This window comes from Pseudocercospora fijiensis, assembly GCF_000340215.1.
Source record: "Pseudocercospora fijiensis CIRAD86 unplaced genomic scaffold MYCFIscaffold_7, whole genome shotgun sequence".
Classification (NCBI taxonomy): domain Eukaryota; kingdom Fungi; phylum Ascomycota; class Dothideomycetes; order Mycosphaerellales; family Mycosphaerellaceae; genus Pseudocercospora; species Pseudocercospora fijiensis.
In genome coordinates, this window is record NW_006921538.1 from 740,383 (window position 1) to 760,351 (window position 19,969).

General features: G+C 49.0%; 8 protein-coding genes across 8 annotated transcripts; 6 read left to right on the plus strand and 2 right to left on the minus strand.

The window, feature by feature from the left end:
* Positions 1 to 55: 55 nt before the first annotated feature.
* Positions 56 to 1,512, plus strand: MYCFIDRAFT_166377 (uncharacterized protein). Its single transcript, XM_007930861.1, has 3 exons — positions 56 to 275; positions 326 to 912; positions 959 to 1,512. The coding sequence occupies exons 1-3, from the start codon at positions 180 to 182 to the stop codon at positions 1,362 to 1,364; spliced, it is 1,089 nt and encodes a 362-aa protein (XP_007929052.1). The 5' UTR covers positions 56 to 179; the 3' UTR covers positions 1,365 to 1,512.
* Positions 1,513 to 2,217: 705 nt separating this feature from the next.
* Positions 2,218 to 3,774, plus strand: MYCFIDRAFT_77762 (uncharacterized protein; the record flags this gene model as incomplete). Its single annotated transcript, XM_007930701.1, has 1 exon — positions 2,218 to 3,774. One exon carries the CDS (start codon positions 2,218 to 2,220, stop codon positions 3,772 to 3,774), a length of 1,557 nt encoding a protein of 518 aa, XP_007928892.1.
* Positions 3,775 to 4,454: 680 nt separating this feature from the next.
* Positions 4,455 to 5,080, plus strand: MYCFIDRAFT_77763 (uncharacterized protein; the record flags this gene model as incomplete). Its single annotated transcript, XM_007930702.1, has 2 exons — positions 4,455 to 4,956; positions 5,025 to 5,080. 2 exons carry the CDS (start codon positions 4,455 to 4,457, stop codon positions 5,078 to 5,080), a joined length of 558 nt encoding a protein of 185 aa, XP_007928893.1.
* Positions 5,081 to 6,361: 1,281 nt separating this feature from the next.
* Positions 6,362 to 7,898, plus strand: MYCFIDRAFT_56529 (uncharacterized protein). Its single transcript, XM_007930659.1, has 2 exons — positions 6,362 to 7,414; positions 7,473 to 7,898. The coding sequence occupies exons 1-2, from the start codon at positions 6,390 to 6,392 to the stop codon at positions 7,819 to 7,821; spliced, it is 1,374 nt and encodes a 457-aa protein (XP_007928850.1). The 5' UTR covers positions 6,362 to 6,389; the 3' UTR covers positions 7,822 to 7,898.
* A 5,633-nt stretch (positions 7,899 to 13,531) lies between these two features.
* On the minus strand, positions 13,532 to 14,554 carry MYCFIDRAFT_176960 (uncharacterized protein; the record flags this gene model as incomplete). Its single annotated transcript, XM_007930862.1, has 11 exons — positions 13,532 to 13,567; positions 13,597 to 13,691; positions 13,734 to 13,769; positions 13,825 to 13,891; positions 13,929 to 14,013; positions 14,048 to 14,173; positions 14,214 to 14,231; positions 14,258 to 14,277; positions 14,310 to 14,389; positions 14,417 to 14,450; positions 14,477 to 14,554. The coding sequence occupies 11 exons, from the start codon at positions 14,552 to 14,554 to the stop codon at positions 13,532 to 13,534; spliced, it is 675 nt and encodes a 224-aa protein (XP_007929053.1).
* Positions 14,555 to 15,017: 463 nt separating this feature from the next.
* MYCFIDRAFT_211921 (uncharacterized protein) lies at positions 15,018 to 16,507 on the plus strand. Its single transcript, XM_007930863.1, has 5 exons — positions 15,018 to 15,217; positions 15,271 to 15,467; positions 15,518 to 15,681; positions 15,750 to 15,876; positions 15,942 to 16,507. Exons 1-5 carry the CDS (start codon positions 15,072 to 15,074, stop codon positions 16,166 to 16,168), a joined length of 861 nt encoding a protein of 286 aa, XP_007929054.1. The 5' UTR covers positions 15,018 to 15,071; the 3' UTR covers positions 16,169 to 16,507.
* Positions 16,508 to 16,997: 490 nt separating this feature from the next.
* MYCFIDRAFT_31888 (uncharacterized protein) lies at positions 16,998 to 17,699 on the minus strand (the record flags this gene model as incomplete). Its single annotated transcript, XM_007930612.1, has 3 exons — positions 16,998 to 17,100; positions 17,153 to 17,494; positions 17,551 to 17,699. The coding sequence occupies 3 exons, from the start codon at positions 17,697 to 17,699 to the stop codon at positions 16,998 to 17,000; spliced, it is 594 nt and encodes a 197-aa protein (XP_007928803.1).
* Positions 17,700 to 18,862: 1,163 nt separating this feature from the next.
* Positions 18,863 to 19,892, plus strand: MYCFIDRAFT_211922 (uncharacterized protein). The gene is made up of 2 exons (XM_007930864.1): positions 18,863 to 19,325; positions 19,384 to 19,892. Exons 1-2 carry the CDS (start codon positions 18,905 to 18,907, stop codon positions 19,542 to 19,544), a joined length of 582 nt encoding a protein of 193 aa, XP_007929055.1. The 5' UTR covers positions 18,863 to 18,904; the 3' UTR covers positions 19,545 to 19,892.
* Positions 19,893 to 19,969: the final 77 nt, after the last annotated feature.

Genomic DNA, 19,969 nt, shown 5'->3' on the forward strand with positions numbered 1-19,969 from the left:
GCATCTAGAGGGCACGCATACCCACCAGAAAGCTCCGCAACATGTCAGCCTCCATCCCGACTTCGTCTTTCTGCCTCGTGCCAGCTTTGGTGCTGTACTTGGCTCTGGTCCACAGCCTACGATATCGACGTAGCCATGAAGTGCAACGCAAGTACCCAACTCGAGCTTCCTTGGGCACCATGACTTTGGACGATGCATTCCGGATCCAACTCAGACTCCCGGAACTCGAATTCCCAACTATTTTCTCCGTCTCCGTATTCTTCGCGCTCTTCAAGGTATACTACGATCGTACTCTTGACTGTGGAACCACTTCTGACAAGGACAGACTTATGGAATTCCATCAATATCAAAACTATTGGTCGCAACCGGTCAACTCTCAAATGGAAAGACAGCATCGAAACGAGCTGCAGATACGGGAGTCATCCTTACAGAAGTCGTGCTTCACCACCCTTTGGATCCTCGAGCCATGGACGGAATTGCGCGCATGAACTACCTGCACGGCCTATATCGCAAATCGGGCAAGATCAGCGACGACGACATGCTCTACACTTTGAGCCTTTTTGCTCTCGAGCCAATTCGCTGGACAAAGCAGTTCGAATGGCGACAAGTCAACGACGTCGAGCGATGCGCAATAGGCACATATTGGCGCTACATGGGCGACGCCATGGAAATACCATTTAATTCTTTAAAATCTTACGAAACCGGATGGGCGGATGGATTGCAATTTATCGACGACCTAGCAGAATGGAGTGTGGAATACGAAGCCAAAGCAATGGTACCTGCAGAATCAAACAAGGTCGTGGCGCAAGGCACGATTGATATTGGTCTTTTCAACGTCCCTAAATTCTTGCATGGTGTAGCCCTTTCATTTGTAGCAGCTGTGCTGCAGCCCCATCTACGTCGCGCCATGATGTAAGTTACCTGGAAATCTTGCAGAGCTCCGACTGACGGTTTCCAGGTTCCCAGATCCTCCGGAGTGGGCTATTGCGACCTTTACTACGATCGTCACAGTACGAAAATTCGTACTCCGCCACTTCTTCCTCCCGAGACCATACTTCCTCAGGGATCGATGGTGGAGTGAACATCCGAACACCCACGGACGGATCAATGCCAAGCAATTTATATCGTTGCCTTGGTACATCGAGCCAACATTCGCTGCAAGATGGGGTTACAAAGCCTGGTTGTTACGGCTGATCGGCAGTAAAGTACCCGGTGACGATGGTGATAGCTACGAGCCGAAAGGCTACGTAATCTCAGAGTTGGGGCCGGATTCTTTGCGACACAAAGGCGCTGAACAAATGAAGACAACACGCGATGCCCTAGCGAACGGCACTAGAGTCGGCTGCCCCTTTTCGCGCTGGTAATAGCAGACGAGCTATAATGCCAATTCCTCAGATAGAATGATCGCCCATAGAGTGCAGAACCCATTAGGTTACTGGTTGACCTGATATGTGCCAGGCACGTTTACCAGGTAGCGACAGCGTAGACCTGACCATTGAAAACTTGCACCGCAAAGCCGGCGACTATGGATGAGTGCACTTACACTTTCTCAGTCCCGCAAATCAAAATACAGGTGTTTGATTGGAATCATATGCTTGAATATTGTAGGATAGTTAGTAAAGGCCTCTAGTGTTGCGATGGAGGAAGTTCTAGAAGCTCAGTCGTGGAGAGCCAAGAAGTGGCTGACGTGTGGCAGGGATCGGGCTCAATTCCGAGGATCTGATAGGCATTTATTCACGCATTTATCTGATTCAGATTTCTACTTCGTCCATCCATTCAGCCGGGCAAGGGCAAGGTCGCCAAGGCATACCTATTGAGCCACTGCACTTCATCTCACTCGCTGCAAAAACTCCCTCACAGACAGAGCAGGAAAGCGAGCAGGCGAACACAACCCCGCTGGTGTACCTGCATTGGTGCACTATAGACGGCAGTCAACAAGCTTCCTCGGCTGATGGGAACATCTGTGTCTTCATCATTGTGCATGAATTGGTACTAGGCGTCATGCTTTAAGACCCACGGCCAATCCAGGCGTGATCCTCCGCGCGTGAAACAATCCTTCGAGGCTCTGACCAGAAGTTGGACATGCTTGTCGAAGGAGCCTGGCCTATTCCTGTTCAGATATTGAGCCCCAAATGATGCGTGTGATATGCCGAACTATGGAGGCGTGTACCGTGGATGCGCTTCTTGCAGGCGGAGAAAGAAAAAGGTTACCTGATCATGCATTGCCCGAGCGTACACATTGCTGATACAGTTGTGCAGTGCGACCAGACCTACCCTGCTTGTCAAAGATGTCTGAGCAGAGGCGAGACTTGCCCTGGTGTCGCGGCCACGGCGGACGCAATGTTTCGTCACCAAGTAGCAAACCCCTCAGACAAGTCTGCTGCCAAAAGATCAACGAGCAAACATGAGCCCGCAACTCCGGCTTCGAGTCCTTCACAGGAAATCACGATTATCCCGAGACCTGATTTGGAGTCTAAAATAAGAGAGCATCAGAAACCACCAGCAGCGTTCGCGGGTAAGATAGACGACTTGGTCGAGCCCCCTGATCTGCCACAAACTCTACATCCAAGTCTTGAGAATGTCGCCGAGTTCCACTTCTTTAGCAAGATCGTCACTTCGATTGGATGGCTTTCGTACATTCCGGATGTGTATAGCTCATCGCCTGAACAAAGCCCTCTACGAAAGCTGGTAGGAGCAGCATCGCTTTCTGTGCTCGCGAAGCAGAGAAAAGACGCGTCCCTCTTTGTGACCGCGAGAAATGCGAATGGCATGGCTCTCAGAGCTCTCCACAATGCGATAGGAGACCAAGGACAATACCTGCAAGATGACGTGCTCTTTGCCGTCGGCCTTTGTAGGATCACTTGTATCCTGCAAGGTGACCCGGGAACGACAGCAAGAACACATTCTGTGGGCCTGCAAAAACTCTTACAACAGCGATTGCGAATCTCTGACTCTTCCGAGCCCACAGATGCAATTCTCGAGTTGATCCGAAGCGCCAAGGCAGAGCTTCCTATCCTGCTGCTTCACAATACACGCGACGACATAGCGTTGCAAGGCGATTCAGACGACGACTCTTTCTGGGACTGCTCGGGCATCTGTCAATGCGAGAAGCGAATAGCGCTCCTGTGCTCTGATGTGGGCGACGTTCTCCGCAAGTTTCACTCCACCGCACAGCCGGCTCATTTCGATGTCTGCACCACGCTCACGCAGGCTCTGGATCTGGATGCCAGACTAGTATCGTGGACTGGTGGATTGGCTCCTATTGCTTGGTCTCAGCACCTCGAACACGCTATACGCTCTGGGCTGTGGCCAAGCAGACCAGGATACTTCTCCGACATGCAAGTTGCCACATTCTGGACTCATCTACAAGCAGCACGTATTTTACTCTTGGAATGCATCGTCAGCATGGCGGTCGAGCTGATCAGACAAGGGGAGAGCTACAACTATGCGAAGCTCGATGTTGATGGAATCCTCAGCAAGGCTATCACAACCATAGATGTGATGGCCTATTGGATCTGCTTCTGTATTCCGGTGCATCTTTACAGCGTTGGCAAGGAGGAGGAGCTGATGTTGGACTCCCCAAACGGCGTAGCAGGGGCAGCCGGCATTGTCTGGCCTCTACAAGTAGTTCTGAGTAGCGTGAGCGCCAAAGATCAGTATAAAGACCAGGCTCGAGAAACGCTGGAGAAGCTGAGAGTGGAGTATGGAATTGGCCAGGCCAGGACTACTCTGGAGAACTGCCATCATCTTGGACACTGGTCAACCTTACCTTGAGCTCAGTTAAACAGAGTCAGCGTTTCAAAGAAAAATCTCACCACTTGGCAAAGGTGGGATAGCAACTTCGGAGGCCAGATGCCTTCCAGGCACTATTGGGTGCCGTGACGGAACTGGACCACAAATTTGGGTACACTGGAGCTGAAGCTGCACAGATCAATCTCAGGCTTGAATGAAAGCAAGCGAACCTCTTGGCCCTGTGATGAGAGATGCAGCTTTCCTCAGATGCTTATACAAAGCCCCATGGGTGACCCAAGCGCCGCATCCACGGCTCCTTGTCATGCTGGTGGGACCGCTGTAGTCCCGTGGCCGTTTCTTCGAATCACAGACTGAGTGACTGGATCTCGATCAAGCAATTACAGAGAGCTAGGTGGAATAGATTGAGATATATGGAGGACTCGGAAGTAGAGTGAGCGAATCATCAGACTTATGAGCATGCGGGAAGCGGGACAATTGCATAGACGGATGCATTCGATGGCCAATGAGGGCGGCGAAACCCTGGTAGAGACATGAATTGATAAAGTACGAATCGTTGCTTAAAAGTGGTCTTAGAGGTAAATGTTCGGCGTTCGGCAGAACATTTCTCCGCCAGTGCCAATCTTATCGATACGACTCTCCAAAATCTCCATCTCCACTTTGATTCTTGCGACAACACGTCCTTCGCAGTCATCGCATTCAAAATGTCAGCCATGGACCTCGACAACCAGCGCCCCCAACCATACACCTTCGACCTCGGCCACCTATCCTGCTACGACCCCAACCCTCTTCCCTCCCTCCCCACCAACCCCTCAGAAAAAGAATCCATCCTCCAAACCACCGCGCAATCCTGCGCACAATCCCTCATCCACCAGCTCCTCAAAACCTGCGCCATAACTCGAAACTCAGACGACGGGACCTTACAAATCCAACTCCCGCAACCCGAATACCGTCTCCCAAGGGAGAAACCCGTGCCGAAAGAAAAGGAAAAGACGAAATGGGAAAGGTTTGCGGAGAAGAAGGGGATTAAGAAGAAAGGGAAGGATGGGAAACAGATGTTTGATGAGGAGAGAGGGGAATGGAGGCAAAAGTATGGGTATAAGCCGGGAGAGAAGAGGAGGGGGGAGGTGCAGGGGGATTGGATTGTGGAGGTTGATGAGAAGGCGGAGCGACAGGCGAAGAAGGAGGGGAATGGGAAGGTTAAGGGTAAGTTCGAGTTCATTCGTGAGCAGACAGATCATGGATTTCGGTGGTGGGCTAACGGAGATTTTCAGGTGAGGGCGATATTGCGAGGAGGGATCGCAAGTTGAATAAGAGGAAAGGGAAATGAAGAATTCATGCTGCGTGCGAACGAGAGGCGAAATTTTTACTTGGAGAAAGACAAGACGTCCATGGACTATAAGCTTCGTGCACACGGAGAGGTCAGAAAGTAGGACGATTTGCACTGCTGTCGCTGCATCGATGCACGAAGATACCGAGACTGCAGAACACTTCGAGGTACGGAGGCGAAGCTTCCACAGCAAGCGGGCAGACGAAGAAGTCAAAAATTAGCATTCGACCTTCGACGTCTTTGTCTGCAAGTCGTGGGAACGAGGCTGGCAAAGCATGATCAACGCTAATGCTAGAGATGGAGGTTAGGCACTAGCGTTGTATGGGGATTTACTTGGGATAGAGGTACCGATTGAGCGAGAAATTAACGCGATGTTGCCACAAGATAAGATCAGCCTCTCCCCCTCTTTAACTACATCGATACGATCCCCTAAAACGAGCACGATCACCGAAGTTCGGATGTGAGTCCTTCGAAGTGCCTATATGTCACGCCTGCGCGGTGTCCGTGCCAGAAATCGGGACCTTACACAACATGTGGAGGCTCTCCGGCATCTACTGCCTGGTGTATGAAGCATCTGGGTTTTTCTAGGTGAGGCTGGGCTCACAGTCGATCCCGTCAGGTGTCAAAAACGACCTCATGACAAGCTAACGGCCCTGGCATCCAATATTTGACCGACCTCGCTACATACGTAGTTGCCCGCCTGCTCTTCACAAGGCACAGCTTGGGACTGAACACTGCAGGAAAATGCTCACGTCCATACAGCACAGCACAGGTATCCGAGGCTCTGCCAGACACTCCGCCCCTCGCCGATAGCGGGCGAGAAGTGTCTGAGGAACACCCGGATAATGTTCCATCATCATTCCGAGTATATTTTCATTCTCGGAGCCGAAGCTACGATTCCTTTTCAAGGCTATCCCAACACGCCCGTGTCTCTTCACCTACCTGCAACAAGGACTATGCCTGTACCTCTCCGGAATCTACCATTGATAGGCATATTACAGTGCGATTAAGCGAGATGGCGGACGGCGGTGATCCCTGAAAGCGGGATTTAACTGGTTAAAGCTAGCGTACTGCCTAAAGGAATTGTCCGTACCTTTAAAAAGTTCACGTCTAACGTTTTTAAGCTAGCTGCCGTTTACGGGGATCGCCCCCGTCCGCCATCTCGCTTAATCGCACTGTATCAATGCCATTGACTTGCGGGGTATCTTTGAATGATAAGATGAGACTGCCCGCTGTTCTGAAGGCAGTTGTGATTCCCCACTTCATTCAGAACAGTCTACCCAAACATCAACACAAGAATTCCCACACTATGGCTATCTCGGCTTCTCTCCCGCCTGCCCATGCAACGATTGTTGACGATGAGACCATTGCGCTCGCGAGGCAGCTGGAAGAAATTGGACTATTCATGCAAGGCAGCAAAGGCAAACATCCAATCGGATGCCCACCGGACCTGGAGGTCGCCTTCAAGAGCTTCCAGGACGAGTTGAACTCATACAAATGCTTTCTCGAGGATCAGAGGCTCGCTCAGAGCATCGCTGCGGCTGTGCACGATGACAGCGCTATCATAGCAGAGATGACAGCCAAGGAGCTACAATGTCATCGTGACAGGAGGATGGCTTTTGAGCTGGTCGAAGGAAGCGATGAGTATCAAGTCCCGGTGCACTCTGAGCTTGCAGAGAGTTATCATCATCATGCTGAGGATGACATCCTGTCTACGATTGCCGAAACGGTCACTGCCAACTCGGTCATCGATTTTAGCGATGATGAAGATGAATCTGGTCCTTCTATGACTTTTGCTGAGCGTCAGGCTGAGGTGCTGAAGAGAATGGCAACACAATATGTGTGCAGCGTCTGTCGCGATCGCTATCCTTCTGCACAGACGATCAAAGTCGAATGTGAGCACCGCTACTGCATCGATTGTGCAAAAGGCCTCTTTCGCCGAGCTACCAAGGACGAGACCTTGTTTCCGCCACGCTGCTGCAAGAAGAACATCGATCCCTTGCTTGTTAAGAGACACATGTCAGCTGAAGAAGCCCAGGCCTTCGATGCTGCCGCAGTGGAATTCTCTACTGTCGACAGAGTCTATTGTAGCAACCGTAGCTGTGGAAGATTCGTTCCACCTACTCTGATTGACTCTGGCACGCGAGCGGCCAGATGTGAGCAGTGCGGCATCTACACTTGCGCTATGTGCAAGAATGGGCAGCACCTGAATAAGGACTGTCCGGAAGATCCAGCCCTGCGAGAGACGCGAGCACTAGCGAAGGAGATGGGCTGGCAGACATGTCGTCGATGTCAGACTCTAGTAGAGCATCGCAGTGGATGCAATCACATGACGTAGGTCCAAAAAAAAAAGCTTCGCGGAACTTTTAGTATGAGGACTAATTGAACCCAGATGTCGCTGCCGTGCCCAGTTCTGCTACATCTGCGGAACGCCCTGGAAGAACTGCTCCTGCCCTGTTGCCGACGAGAATCGCATTGAGGAGCGCGCAGAAGAAGTCGTCGATCGTGATGCAGAGCCCGATCTCCCCGTCGCCGTACGAAACCTTCGGGTCCGTCATGTGCAAGCTCAGCTTAGGGAGAGGCATGATTGCGAGCATCCAGGCCGCTTCCAAAGGATTTTTGGCGCTCCGAGAAGAGGCTTTCAATGTGAGGTTTGCGACGCTCGGCATTGGAAATATATCTTGCAGTGTCGACATTGTTATCTTAATGCTTGTGAGGATTGTCGGAGGCATAGGATTTGAGATTGGTAGGGGCTTTCGAAATGTATGTTTGCAGGGGAGCTGCGTTGATACTTAGCGAGGTCTCTCTTTCATGACTTACTCGAGCCTTTCACGTGACCGTAGATGGCCTTTTTTTGGTATAGTAGTCATTGAGTTCACAATCCGTCTATCTGTGAAATTGTGAATGTCTATGAGATGTGAGCATGCACGAAGAGTGCACATGGTTCTACAGAAATGCGCGCTCATAGCGGTTTACAGGATCAAGCATACTGTACTGCTCTCTTCATTGCTGTGATCCAGTATCATCCATGTTCTCCGGCACGGCCTTGACCATGGCCAGTGCCGACTTCCGTCATTAAGAACATGTCGTGATGAGTCGACGAATCTGTGTATGGTGATGGTGGTATAGTATGTACTTGGAGTGTGTGTCCAGGTGTCAGGGTCTATTACGTGCCTGATGCCTGAGGCTGCAACTGCTGCACTTCATCTTCGGACTTCCAGATAGATTAGTCCTTCTTCCTAATTACATCAGTTACATCAAGTGGTTATGAGCCCCCTGCGTTTCTAACGCATTCCACACGTTTTCTGATTGTTAATCCGACTGCTACGTAGCTAGCGCCTGTTACTAATAATTGCGCTAATACCGATATTGTCGCCGCTACCCTTACCGCCGCCCTCGAGTATTCCAGCAGGTGCTAGTCCGACTCGAGTCGGTCATCATCAGTGTTAGCTGTCCGCTATACTAGTATTAGCTGTCCGCTATACTAGAACGTAGGCGCGCCTATCGGCCGCCCCTTAAAACAAGTCTATAGTCTCTTTCTATATCGCCGTCGCTGTCCGCAATAGCTCCCCCTACAACCACTAACGCTTATATAAGCAACATTCCCAAGCTGAAGAACAAGGAGAATTATCTAGTATAGGCCTACGCCGCTAAAGGCGCCCTTAAAGGTATATCGGTCTAGCGCTATATATAAGGCACCCGCTAGCGACCCCTTACTAAGGTATCTAGTGAGACTTCTAAAGAGTTTAAAGACCGCTAAGATGAATAGGACTCTAAAGATCAAACAGTACGTACCTAGATCTTTGCTAATTGTGTTAGTAATATTCAACAATTACTACTTAGTCTATCTATATCCTAGGAAGTGTAGGACTTCCTTAAGAAGAAATACACTAGTAAAGGTGGGTCTACTGAATTCATGCTCTACTAGGAATATATTACCCTTCGGTATAATAGCAAGGACATTAAGAAGTTCTGTAATAAGTATAAGAAGAAGCTTAGTGCCTTAAAGGAGACCAAATTAGCTATTAGCTAATATTAGGCTGTCTATATATTTATTATGCAAATTGTACCGTTCTACGAGGCTTTCGCATAGATGCGCCGTAAGCAAATGCGCGCCTTAGAATACACTATTAATAACAGCACCCTTAACAACATTATTAGCGCGTTGCTTAATAAGAATGTAGCTCAACTAAACTAGGCCTAATATAATGGCTTCTTTAGTCTTTAACGCTAGCTACAATAGCAAGGTGGCAACAACAATAACGGCCGAGGTAACTCGAACCGTAGCGGTCGTAGTAGCCGCGGAAACAGCAACAATAGTCGAGGCCGCGGTAGAAGCAACCAGAATTAGAATAGTTACCAGTCCAACCGTAAGAAGTGCTTATACTATTAAGGCACTTACCCTTCCGACCGCTGCTACACTAAGTACCCTTATCTAAAGGAGGAAGACCGTCTTCGTCGCGAGAAGCAGAAGGCTAAGAAGAAGCAACAATAGGCGTTAACTACTTAGCAATAGCAGCCGTCTAGTTAGGGTAGTCAAAATGGTGCCTAGGGCCTATATGCGGCTAATGCTACCCTAGGGGTGTTATTAGACCCAAGCTACAATTACGCCTTCACTGCAAACACTATAGTTACTATTAGCGACTAGGTTTCTACGGCTCTTACTGCTAGCACTCGTACTACTAATTGGGTTGTCGACTTAGGTACTAGCATATATATAGTTAACGACCCTTTATTGCTTATTAAATATAAAGGCTGTTACATTCCTATCCGGTTTAGTAGCAATACGAAGCACGCTACGATAGTCGGAATGGCTTAGACTAAGGTAGTTAATAAGCGTAGTATAAGCAGTATAAAGTTGTCTAATACGCTGTATATTCTAGGTCTAGTAGCTAACCTTCTATCTACTAAGAAGCTTGCCGATAAGGGCTGTTTCTATCGGAATAACAAGCGAGTACTGTTTACTGTTATTGACGGCTCTAAGGTTACTGTTGCTCAAACATACCGAAAGAATAGTCTCCCCTATCTGCATATACTAACCTCTAGTCTAGATAGTAAAGTGGTTGCCCTTCTATCGAAGAAGGGGGTGCCTATAGGCACTATAGATGAGTGGCATCTACGATATAGCTATATTCATTACCGTAAGCTACTAAGAATGGAATCTGAGGGTCAGATTGTCATTACTAGTACTAAGAAGGACTTCCGCAACTGCATTGCCTATCGCATAGCTATGTTATACAAGGAATACAATCGGCTGCTACGCGTACGACTATCTACGATCTATCACATTGTCTGTGTAGATGTAGTCACTATTACTAATCCTAGTCTGTTGCAGGAGCGCTATTTCACACTATTTATATACGCTAAGTTAGGCTATCGATACGAATATACTAGTACGCTCAAGTTAGGGGCTGTAGTAGCTATTAAGGACCATCGTGTACATATCCGTATATAGACTAGTTACTTAATCCTAATCTACTGCCTCGATAGAGGGAATAAATACGGCGGATATTAGCTGTTGAGCTAGGCTCGTAATTAGGGCATTATACTGCAGGTTACAGCTCCTTATTCTTCAACTTAGAATGGCCTTACTAAGGTTAGCAATCACATTATATATACGACTGCGAGAAAGATAATGCTATAGGCCAACCTTCTAAAGTCTCTGTAGCTATATACTGTTGCCTCCGCTATACAGGTCCTCAATATTACGCTAACCGCTAACGGAGGAAGCCTATACACTATTGTAGCTAAGGAGCTTAATTAGTTACGAACACAGCTACGCCTGCAGCACCTTCGAGCTTATAGCTACACTACAATTGCCTACGATTACGGTGTTGCTCGTAGAAAGAAGATGGATAGCAGAGGTCTTGTTAGCAAGCTAGTTGGCTATGCTAAGGGCTCTATAGACTCTAGAAAATACATGATCTACCTGCCTAATTAGTACAAGGTTGTCGCTTCTAAGGATGTTTAGTTTATTAAGTTAGATAGTGACCTTCTACTTCCAAATAGCATAGATCCATACACCAATCCTAATAACCCTTCTAAGAGCGAGTTTATCAGTATTGAGTCTATTATGCCGGCTCTATTCAATTCTACAAGCAACGAGGCTCCGTTACTAGCCGACGCCGCTAGTGTAGTCTAGCAGCTTCTAGCCTAGCAAGAAGAGCCTCTAGACGAGCCTGCTTAGGACATAGAGGTAACTAATAAGGTCGCTAGTCCGTTGCCACTCGATAACGACCTTCTAGACGTTTAACTACTAGCTTCGAGTAATAAAGATAGCTTCTAATTAGCTAAGGAAGATCAAGCTCCGCCCTTTAATCCAAATGCGAAGAAGGGTGAGCCTAGCTAGTTGCTAGAGTTTAAGCGACCTAATACGATAGGCGCTCGTTCCACCCGTACAACCCGCAGCAATAAGTTAGCTCGGCTATCTAGCTAATTGTAGTATTAAGCGGTCGACTCGACGCACAATAGCCAATATGCCGATAGCCTATATAAAGGGCTTTATAGCTTCCTACTACATTACTAAACAGCCTAATAAGCCTAAGGAAACTATCCCTATTCCGAAGAGTTATAAGGAAGCGACTTAGTCGCTATACTAGCTACAATAGAAGGAGGCCTATAAGGCTAAATACAAGTTACTAATCGACAACTATATATAGGTATATATATCTCGGTTAGAGGTGCTAGAAGGTCGCAAGGTTGTTCGTAGCCGATAGGTGTTTACTATCAAGCGTGACGCTAATAGCAAGGTTAGCCGGTTTAAGGCTCGTTAGGTCGTCCGTAGCTTTATACAGATCGAAGGACAGGATTATAATAAAACCTATACGGCTGTTGCCAAGCCTTGCACGCTTCGAGCCCTGTTTGGCCTAATTGCTTATCACGACCTAGAGGCTAAGCAGTATAATATCCTGACTGCCTTCCTTAATGCTCTTATTAGCGATAAGTACAAGATCTACGTTAAACAGCTATACGGCTTTAAAGACCGTAGTAGCAAGGGCATAGTTTGCCTATTGCTAAAAGCACTATATAGTCTAAAGCAGTTACTAATACTGTAGTATAAAGAGCTTCGGAAGTACTTAAAGAGCCTGAACTTTATTCTAATAATGTCCGACGTCTGTGTCTTTAAACACGTTGTTAGTAGCTCGATTATCGTTATCTACGTCGATGATATAATTATTATCGCCTACAGCCTGTTAGCACTAGAAGCCGTTGCTTAGTTACTAAAGGACCGTTTCAATATACGAGAACTAGGCGACCTGTACTACTATCTCGGCATGCGGATCATTCGTAACCGTAATTAGCGCACTATTCACGTCGTTTAAGATGCCTATTTGAATAGGCTTAGTAAGAAGTATAGGATGCAGGGCCGTGTAGTACCGGCTACGCTAATAGCGCCTCGATACGTTAAGACATCGATTTAGCGTACACCTAAAGGCTATATAGCTAGTGCCGCCTTTAAGACTTAATATTAGGAGGGTGTTAGTAAAGCCCTCTAGCTAGCTATAATTACACGACCTAATGCTTGCTATACTATAGGCCTGTTATTACGATTTATCTCTAACCCTACTAAAGAGCATTATGCCGCACTCCTTTAGCTAATTGAGTACCTAGTTAGTACCCTTAGTCGTAGCATGCGCTTCTAAGGCATATAGAACGATAAGCTCAACTTTGCTAGATACTATAATGCCTTATAGGCTAATAACCTAGTCACTCGTCGCTCTATAGGTGGCTTCTACTTTACTATTGTAGGCGGACCTCTGTTATATAAGTCCGGTCGCTAGACGCTTGTTACACTGTCGTTAACTGAAGCTAAGTATATCTAACTTACTATAGGGGCTAAGGAAGCAGTTGCCTTAGCTCGTTTATTAAAGGAAATTAGCTATAAGGGCTATATTCTTCTAGTTACGCTCTACGAGGACAATTAGTCCGCTATTGCTATTACTAAGTCGACTAGCATTAATAGCCGTACGAAGCATATAGATGCTCGTGTTTACTATATTCGAGAAAAGATTGCTAATAGTTCTATTGTCGTCTAATAGGTTAGCATATATAATTAGATAGCCGATAGCTTTACTAAGCCGCTTAATAAGATCAAGCACGGCCGCTTTGTTAAACAACTAAACCTAGTAGATTGCAAGGCCGCTATTAAGAATGCTGCAAAGCTAGCTACTAAATACTAAGGAGGGCCTTTGTTTGCTTTGTCTGTTCGACCTAAGAGTAGTCTAGTTTGTTCACCTGTTTCTGCTTACCTAATACCCCTGTTTGCTTCGCCAACAATAGCTATTGTGTTGGTTTGCTTCATTCTATGGCGATATGCACGTGCTAAGGGGGTGACTTGGAGTGTGTGTCCAGGTGTTAGGGTCTATTACGTGCCTAATGCCTGAGGCTGCAACTGCTGCACTTCATCTTCGGACTTCTAGATAGATTAGTCCTTCTTCCTAATTACATCAGTTACATCAAGTTATGTCGCGTCGATGGCGTGGAGTGCTCGCTATGCACAAGTTCTTCTAAGACACAGTGGAAGGATGAGAGGTGAAGTCGATTCCCGACGGCGTGCTTGGCTTGGCTTCTTCCTCGGCATCATCGCTGCTCTTTTTCACTTCTCCGTTCACTCACGATTCTGCACTGCTTCCTCTAACACCCTTCCTCTCACGACCCATAATAAATTGCTCAAGTCCCTTTGACCTGCCTACGGACGGACCGGCAGCGGGTAGAGGAAGGTTATTATGTAGAAGTAAGCGAACGCGAGATCAACACGTCGTCCTTCGGCTCATCAACTACTGAACAGAAGCTCCGGAGTAGAACTAGAACCTATGCACAGGATTGAACTGGGCTATCCTTGCCTCACGATCGAAATGGTGCTCCCCAAATTTAATAATAATATCGGTTCGGTCAGCTCGATGACCCATTCGGCTTTTTCACCCGACTTTCCGCTGGAGAATCAGACAAGGCATCGCTTGGAGCCACAGTCTTATTTTCATTGCTATGCTATCTATCGCAGTCGGGATGTTGTTGTCCAAAAGCCAAGGACAATAATTAATAACAATGGCACCCGCGTTCGGTGGCATTGCAGCTGGAACTCTATCCGGTGTTCTGTGATAGCATATGCTTCAGAAGTAATTTCCGCGAGCACCGGACGCCAATCTCTGGCCTGTCATCGTGCGGGCATCACATCACGAGTCACACGAATCATTTTGCTACCACATGCATGCCACAGCATATCACAGACAAAGTGTTGCAGGGGAATCCAGAATACGAGCGGGATTCCAAATTTCCCGACTGCGTTCATTCGCATTTGCGAACAAACTCCTCAACAAAGCAGAATGCCTTTACAACTCAATCTCAATGGAGAGTCCCGGGAATATGTTTTCTCGAGAGAAAGGGTTGCTCTTGCACCGAGCGACTCCGCATAGCCCGCATAGATGCTGCTCCGCCTCCAGCATTCAGCTGTTCCCGGCAAAGTGTATACACCATGCAAAAGATCTATTCATAAGTTACGAGGTTGAGATGAATGCCCAGGGCGCCAGCTACAGTGGATCCGCGGCAAACCCCGTATAGCCTTGTCATGCCACTGTTCAATCTGCTAACCGCTGCAATCCTGGATTCCAAGGGTGCGCGGGAAACGCATTGGCACTCCGACGCCTCACTGTAAAAGCGTCATCCCAGCCACGGCCCAGGAAAGCTGTCAACAATACGAGGAGTAGACTGTGGTAGGGACCGTCCAAGCGCCATTTGTTAGGCACGGCTTCACATTGTACCTGAAGGGTACCTGCAGACGCCCGCCATTGCCGCTTGGCTATGCTAGTATGCTTTTCGCAGATGCGGGATCATCTAGCCAGCAAAAGTCGAAAACTTGGTCGGTAAGGATAGGATGTCATAAGTACTGCATCTTCCCTGCTCATCGTCCCACTCTTCTTCGCATACATATCTAATACATCTGGACCGCCCGACGTTCATTGATTCATCCAACTACGAACAGTCGCTCGCTACCATGAGGTCCACCGCCGCCACCTTGGCAGCCATCTTTGGCTATGCCGCTGCTCAGCAGGCCTACGGTGCACCGCCTACCGGTGCATCGCCTACCGCGTCCTGCCCTGCAGCAGGTGCCACCGCAACTGATGGCCGCTACAGTTGCAAGTAAGTTGTCGCCGAACTCGTTAATGGTAGGCGGACTCTAATGAGGTCTTCAGCCCAGCACATCAGTATCCGCCGAACCAGTTCTGCTTGTTGAGCGACGGATGCTACTACCTCGTCAACCAGGGCCCAGGTGTGAGCGTATCTGCAAGCGCAACTGCAAGCGCAACTGCAAGCGCAACTGCAAGCCCAACCCCTACTTCAACCAGTTGCCCAGCACCAGGCACCAACAGTACAGACGGTCGCTATTCTTGTAAGAACCTCTCAATTGATCACAAGACATGACGGCTAATGCATCGGAAGGCAACCCAGCACATCAGTATCCGCAGAATCAGTTCTGCTTGTTGAGCGACGGATGCTACTACCTCGTCAACCAGGGCCCAGGTGTGAGCGTATCTGCAGCCCCAACCGCCGTCTTGACCACCGTCTGCCCAAGCCCAACAACCCTCACCTACGGAGGATCGACCGTAAGCAATACTCAAAATCCAAGACTAATACGACTATTGCAACACACATGCTGATGTAAAGCGAATAGTACGCAATCACTTCCGCTACAACGCTCACTATCACGAGCTGCCCAGGTGGTTGCACTGCACCCCCACCTGCTCCAACTTCCGCCTGCCCTGCTCCAGGCGCCACGGATTCGCAGGGTCGATATTCTTGTAAGACCACTATCCCTCCCTCGCCTCGCTAATCCTTCTTACTGACGTGTTTTCGCTTCGCTCAGGCAACCCGGCCCATTCCTACCCAGCAGGCCAAACCTGTGTCTTGAACAACAGCTGCTACTTCCTCGTCACGAGCTCTTCTAGCTCCTCTGCGATGCCATCCACCACTGCAAGGGGCAATGTTACTACCCCTACCAGCTTGCCGCCGCAGTATACTGGTGCTGCGGTGGCTTTCGCTACTGCGGCGCCGGTTATGGCTGTTGCTGCTCTGGGTGCACTTTTCCTGTAGAGGAGTGATGAAGAGAGATGGTTGCGCGGCGTTGCGCGGCGTAAGATGTGGAAGTGGAGGTGGAAGGTGGGAGGACCATTTTTTGATTTGATTGTGCAAAATAATAAGGTACTTTTATATACGCAATGTATGTACGGCATGCAAGCACATCACGATGCAAAGGAACGCCACACACCGCCGCGCAGAGAAGAGATGATGGAGAGATTTTTTAAACCGTCTCAGATGGTATTTCTCGACTGCTTCACTCAACATCACTCAAAGTCCTTCAGGTATAGCAGGTGCGAGAATTCCGGAAAGACAAGAGTGAGCGCAGGCCTCATAATAGCTAAGGTGTTCTCCATGACGAACTAACTAACGGTAGCAGCTTCAGGGAATCGAACGTTAGTGAAGAACAATGGATTATAATGTCGTCACAGCAAGACGTGTAGGTTTCCCGACCGAGTTCAGGAACATCGGCTTCGGATGGAATGAAACAATCATGTATTGAGCGAGCACCGTTTCACTGACCCAGAGCAAACAAACCCGAAAATCTCATTTGTCTCAACCCATGAAATGGCCCCAGTCCGGAGAATCTAAGAATGCCATGAATTAGGCCCTTGGGATGGTTGGCTCCCCAGGGGTGATAGTGCGCACTTCAGCGCAAAGTTGGTCCGGATGCCCGGAGGCTTTATTGAAAGAGTTTCATTCATAGTGACTATTGACGAGTCATGGAGACCTCTTCAGCGCTTGCTTCAGTCCCTGCCCCAGAACATGCTATACCACCAACGCCTCGCTAATATATATCAATGCTGCCGGCAGTCCAGACGGCCCCCGTGCCTTCATGCCAGCTTCACGTTCCCGGCGCATCTGGCAAGCGCTCAATTACATACTTGCCCTTTGCACAACTGATGATCGGCACGCCAGGGATCTTGCGCAGTCGTCTCTTCAGGTCTCTAAAATTCGAGTGTCAGCAGAAATTTCCAGCTCAGGACGCGGCTCGCTTACCTATCATTCGTCGCGACCAAATATATTCTTTGCTGCATTACCCGTGTCACGATGCAATCATCCGCGTAAGTGCCGGTGTGATCGCACTTCAATCGTTCCCACCGCTCATCTCTTGCTATCTGCAACGCGATTCTGTACTTCGGTCCCAACTTCTCCAACTCAGCCATGACACAGCTCGTAATGACCGGAGTACATGTTGCGTATAGCGTGTCCATGAGGGTCGGGAGTAAAGGTAGCTTGTGGTGGACTGTGTGCGAGAGGAAATTCGTGTCTACGAGTACTGAATATGGCGGTTGGAGTGCTGTATTGTGCTGGAAGAACATGGATGACGGCACTTGCGGTCTGCCACCCGTCAGCGATTATTCTTACGGCTCCGTATGTATGGCTGCCAAACGAACATTTCCCTCACAAGCTCGCCAGACTTGTCCTTCTTTTTGCTTTCTTGCTCTTTTTCCTCCTTCAATATGTTCTTCTTCAGTCGCGCATCGCGTTGTCCGATGACTCGCTTGACGGCGGCGAACTTGCGAGTCTTCTTTGCGACCCCCATATTTGCTCCTGTGCGGAGGTGGAAGTCGTGATGTTGTCGATGGCAAGATGAGGTCGGCAGGCGAATCTTCAATTCTTTGCGGCTCTGCGATCTAGGCTCGGTCCGAGGCTTGAGCCGGACCCCGACTACGGATGATCCAAATTTAGCAGGATCTGCGTATATCCCTGTCGCTGTCGCATCCTGGTCTCCTTCCTACGAGTACTTGTGGTGCGACAACATCAGCACTTCGTCTTCGACGCTCCTTCACTCGCTATTCACGATTAAGTCTTGCGAGGAAACAGCATCAGCACAGCATCAGCAATAATTTGAGCGCAGACGCCTTGGCAGGGTGAAAAGGGGTTGTCCTGGTCGGCATTGGTTGGGAGGCGAAAGCAAAGGTTGAGTCCATACACAACTGCCAATTGCTCGACAAAGGATCCTGGTCCAGCCGCCAGTTGGCATAGCAGCATACCAGAGGACGACTCCTGCTACAGCGCAACTACATCACATAGCGAGATTAGCATATCATTACCGCGCCGATTCGATTCTTCCCACCCCGACGAGACGGCGCCTGCAGACAGGCTGCATAACACTCGTTACACCACCAGCATCACTGTACCACCATGGCCAGGAGTTCACGGATACTGCATGCTGTCGCATCGTTGGTGCTGCTGAGTGCGACCGCGGTGCATGCCCAGAATGACCTTCCCAATCTCGCGACCGTGACAGACGCAACCACAACCGCCGCGACAACAGCGAAATCTACGGGCGACACGACCGCAGCGTCGACGACGGGACAGACTACGGCGGAGAGTACAGGCGACACCACGGCCTCAGGCACAGGCTTCACGGCTACGGCCTCCTTCCCAGATGCGACAACAACTACCTCGTCTGGCAGCGTTTTCCAGCTGACAGGTCTGCCGACGATTGCAGGTGTTGGTGTTCCTAGTCTTGTCATTCCATATACCGCCAACGCGCCATTCATGCAGAAGTCGTCTATGCCGGAGGGCACAGTCTTTATTGCTATCGGCGCTGTTCTCGGCTTCATGGGCGCGTGCGTGCTGGCATGGCGTGCCCTCTTGGCATGGAACATAAACAGATCCGTGAAGCGCGCAGCAATGGTTTCACTTCGTGGGACGGAGAAGTCTGGATGGCGAGGAAGCTACGCGGCAGGCGCAGGAAGCCACAAGAGCACGTTTTATAAGGATTATGATCCGGGCAGCAGCATGTCTCTCGACCATCTCACGTCTACCGGCAAGACTGCGAAGCCCGGTAAATATGAGGATACAGGACACAGAAAGTCCTCCGCCGCCCCTCCGGCCGGACTCTTCTTCTCGCCCACTGCCCAACAAGGACAACGGCATAGCAGTTTTGCCATGGACGGAAATCGCGAATCAACATATCTGCCTGCAGGATACTATGCGTCTCCTACAAGCGAGATTGCTGGTGGCAGGAACAGTACCGTGATCGGAGGATCGTTGGCGCCTTACGCCCGTAATAGTGTTATTTCGCCTTCGCCGCCTGGGTCGCCGAACTTGCCTAATTCGAGATCGACTTCGAACTTCTACGGAGGTGGAGTCTACTCGTCGAGAGATGGAATCAGGAATAGTTCGAGAGAAGGATTGAAAGCGCCGCCCAGTAGAGATGGTGAGTTTTTCACTCCCAGTCAGATCCAAGAATTAGCCTCTTGCTAACATCTCCTTAGGCCACGCACCCTCCCGACACAGCAATCTCTATCCTCAACCTAGCAGCTCAAGTCTAGCCGTTGGAGACAGCACAAGCGATCTACCCGGACAACGAGCTCCCAGTCAAATTCTGGACGAAATGTTCGATAATCATGGAAATGGCCCCAGGGAGAGATTTTGATGCGTCGAATAGCTCTTCTGGCGCCCCGAGCATATACGAATGAATCCCAGGCGGTGCCAAATTATGCTTGCATGATGGTCAGGACACATTATGAAGGGTTTGTTTTGCGTTCAACAGGAGCATTAATGGAGTTGAGCGATTAATGATTACTTTTGTGTAAGTCTGGCGGGTATGCATGCATGCGCAAAAAACAAAATTCTTTATCGTTTGAGAGGAGAGGAATGAATGCGAAAGCAGAGAGAACTCGACAGTTGAGGCATGCATAGTATTGTTGTTACTTTTCAGCCTTCTGGTCTCATGAGAGCTTGAGATGGAAGGATGGATGGACAAATATCAATTTTCGATTATACGTTCGTTCGCTATTCTTAAGTTCTCAATGAACAAGTTTCTTGAGCGCTGCTGCTGCCAAATTGTTGGTTGGTATA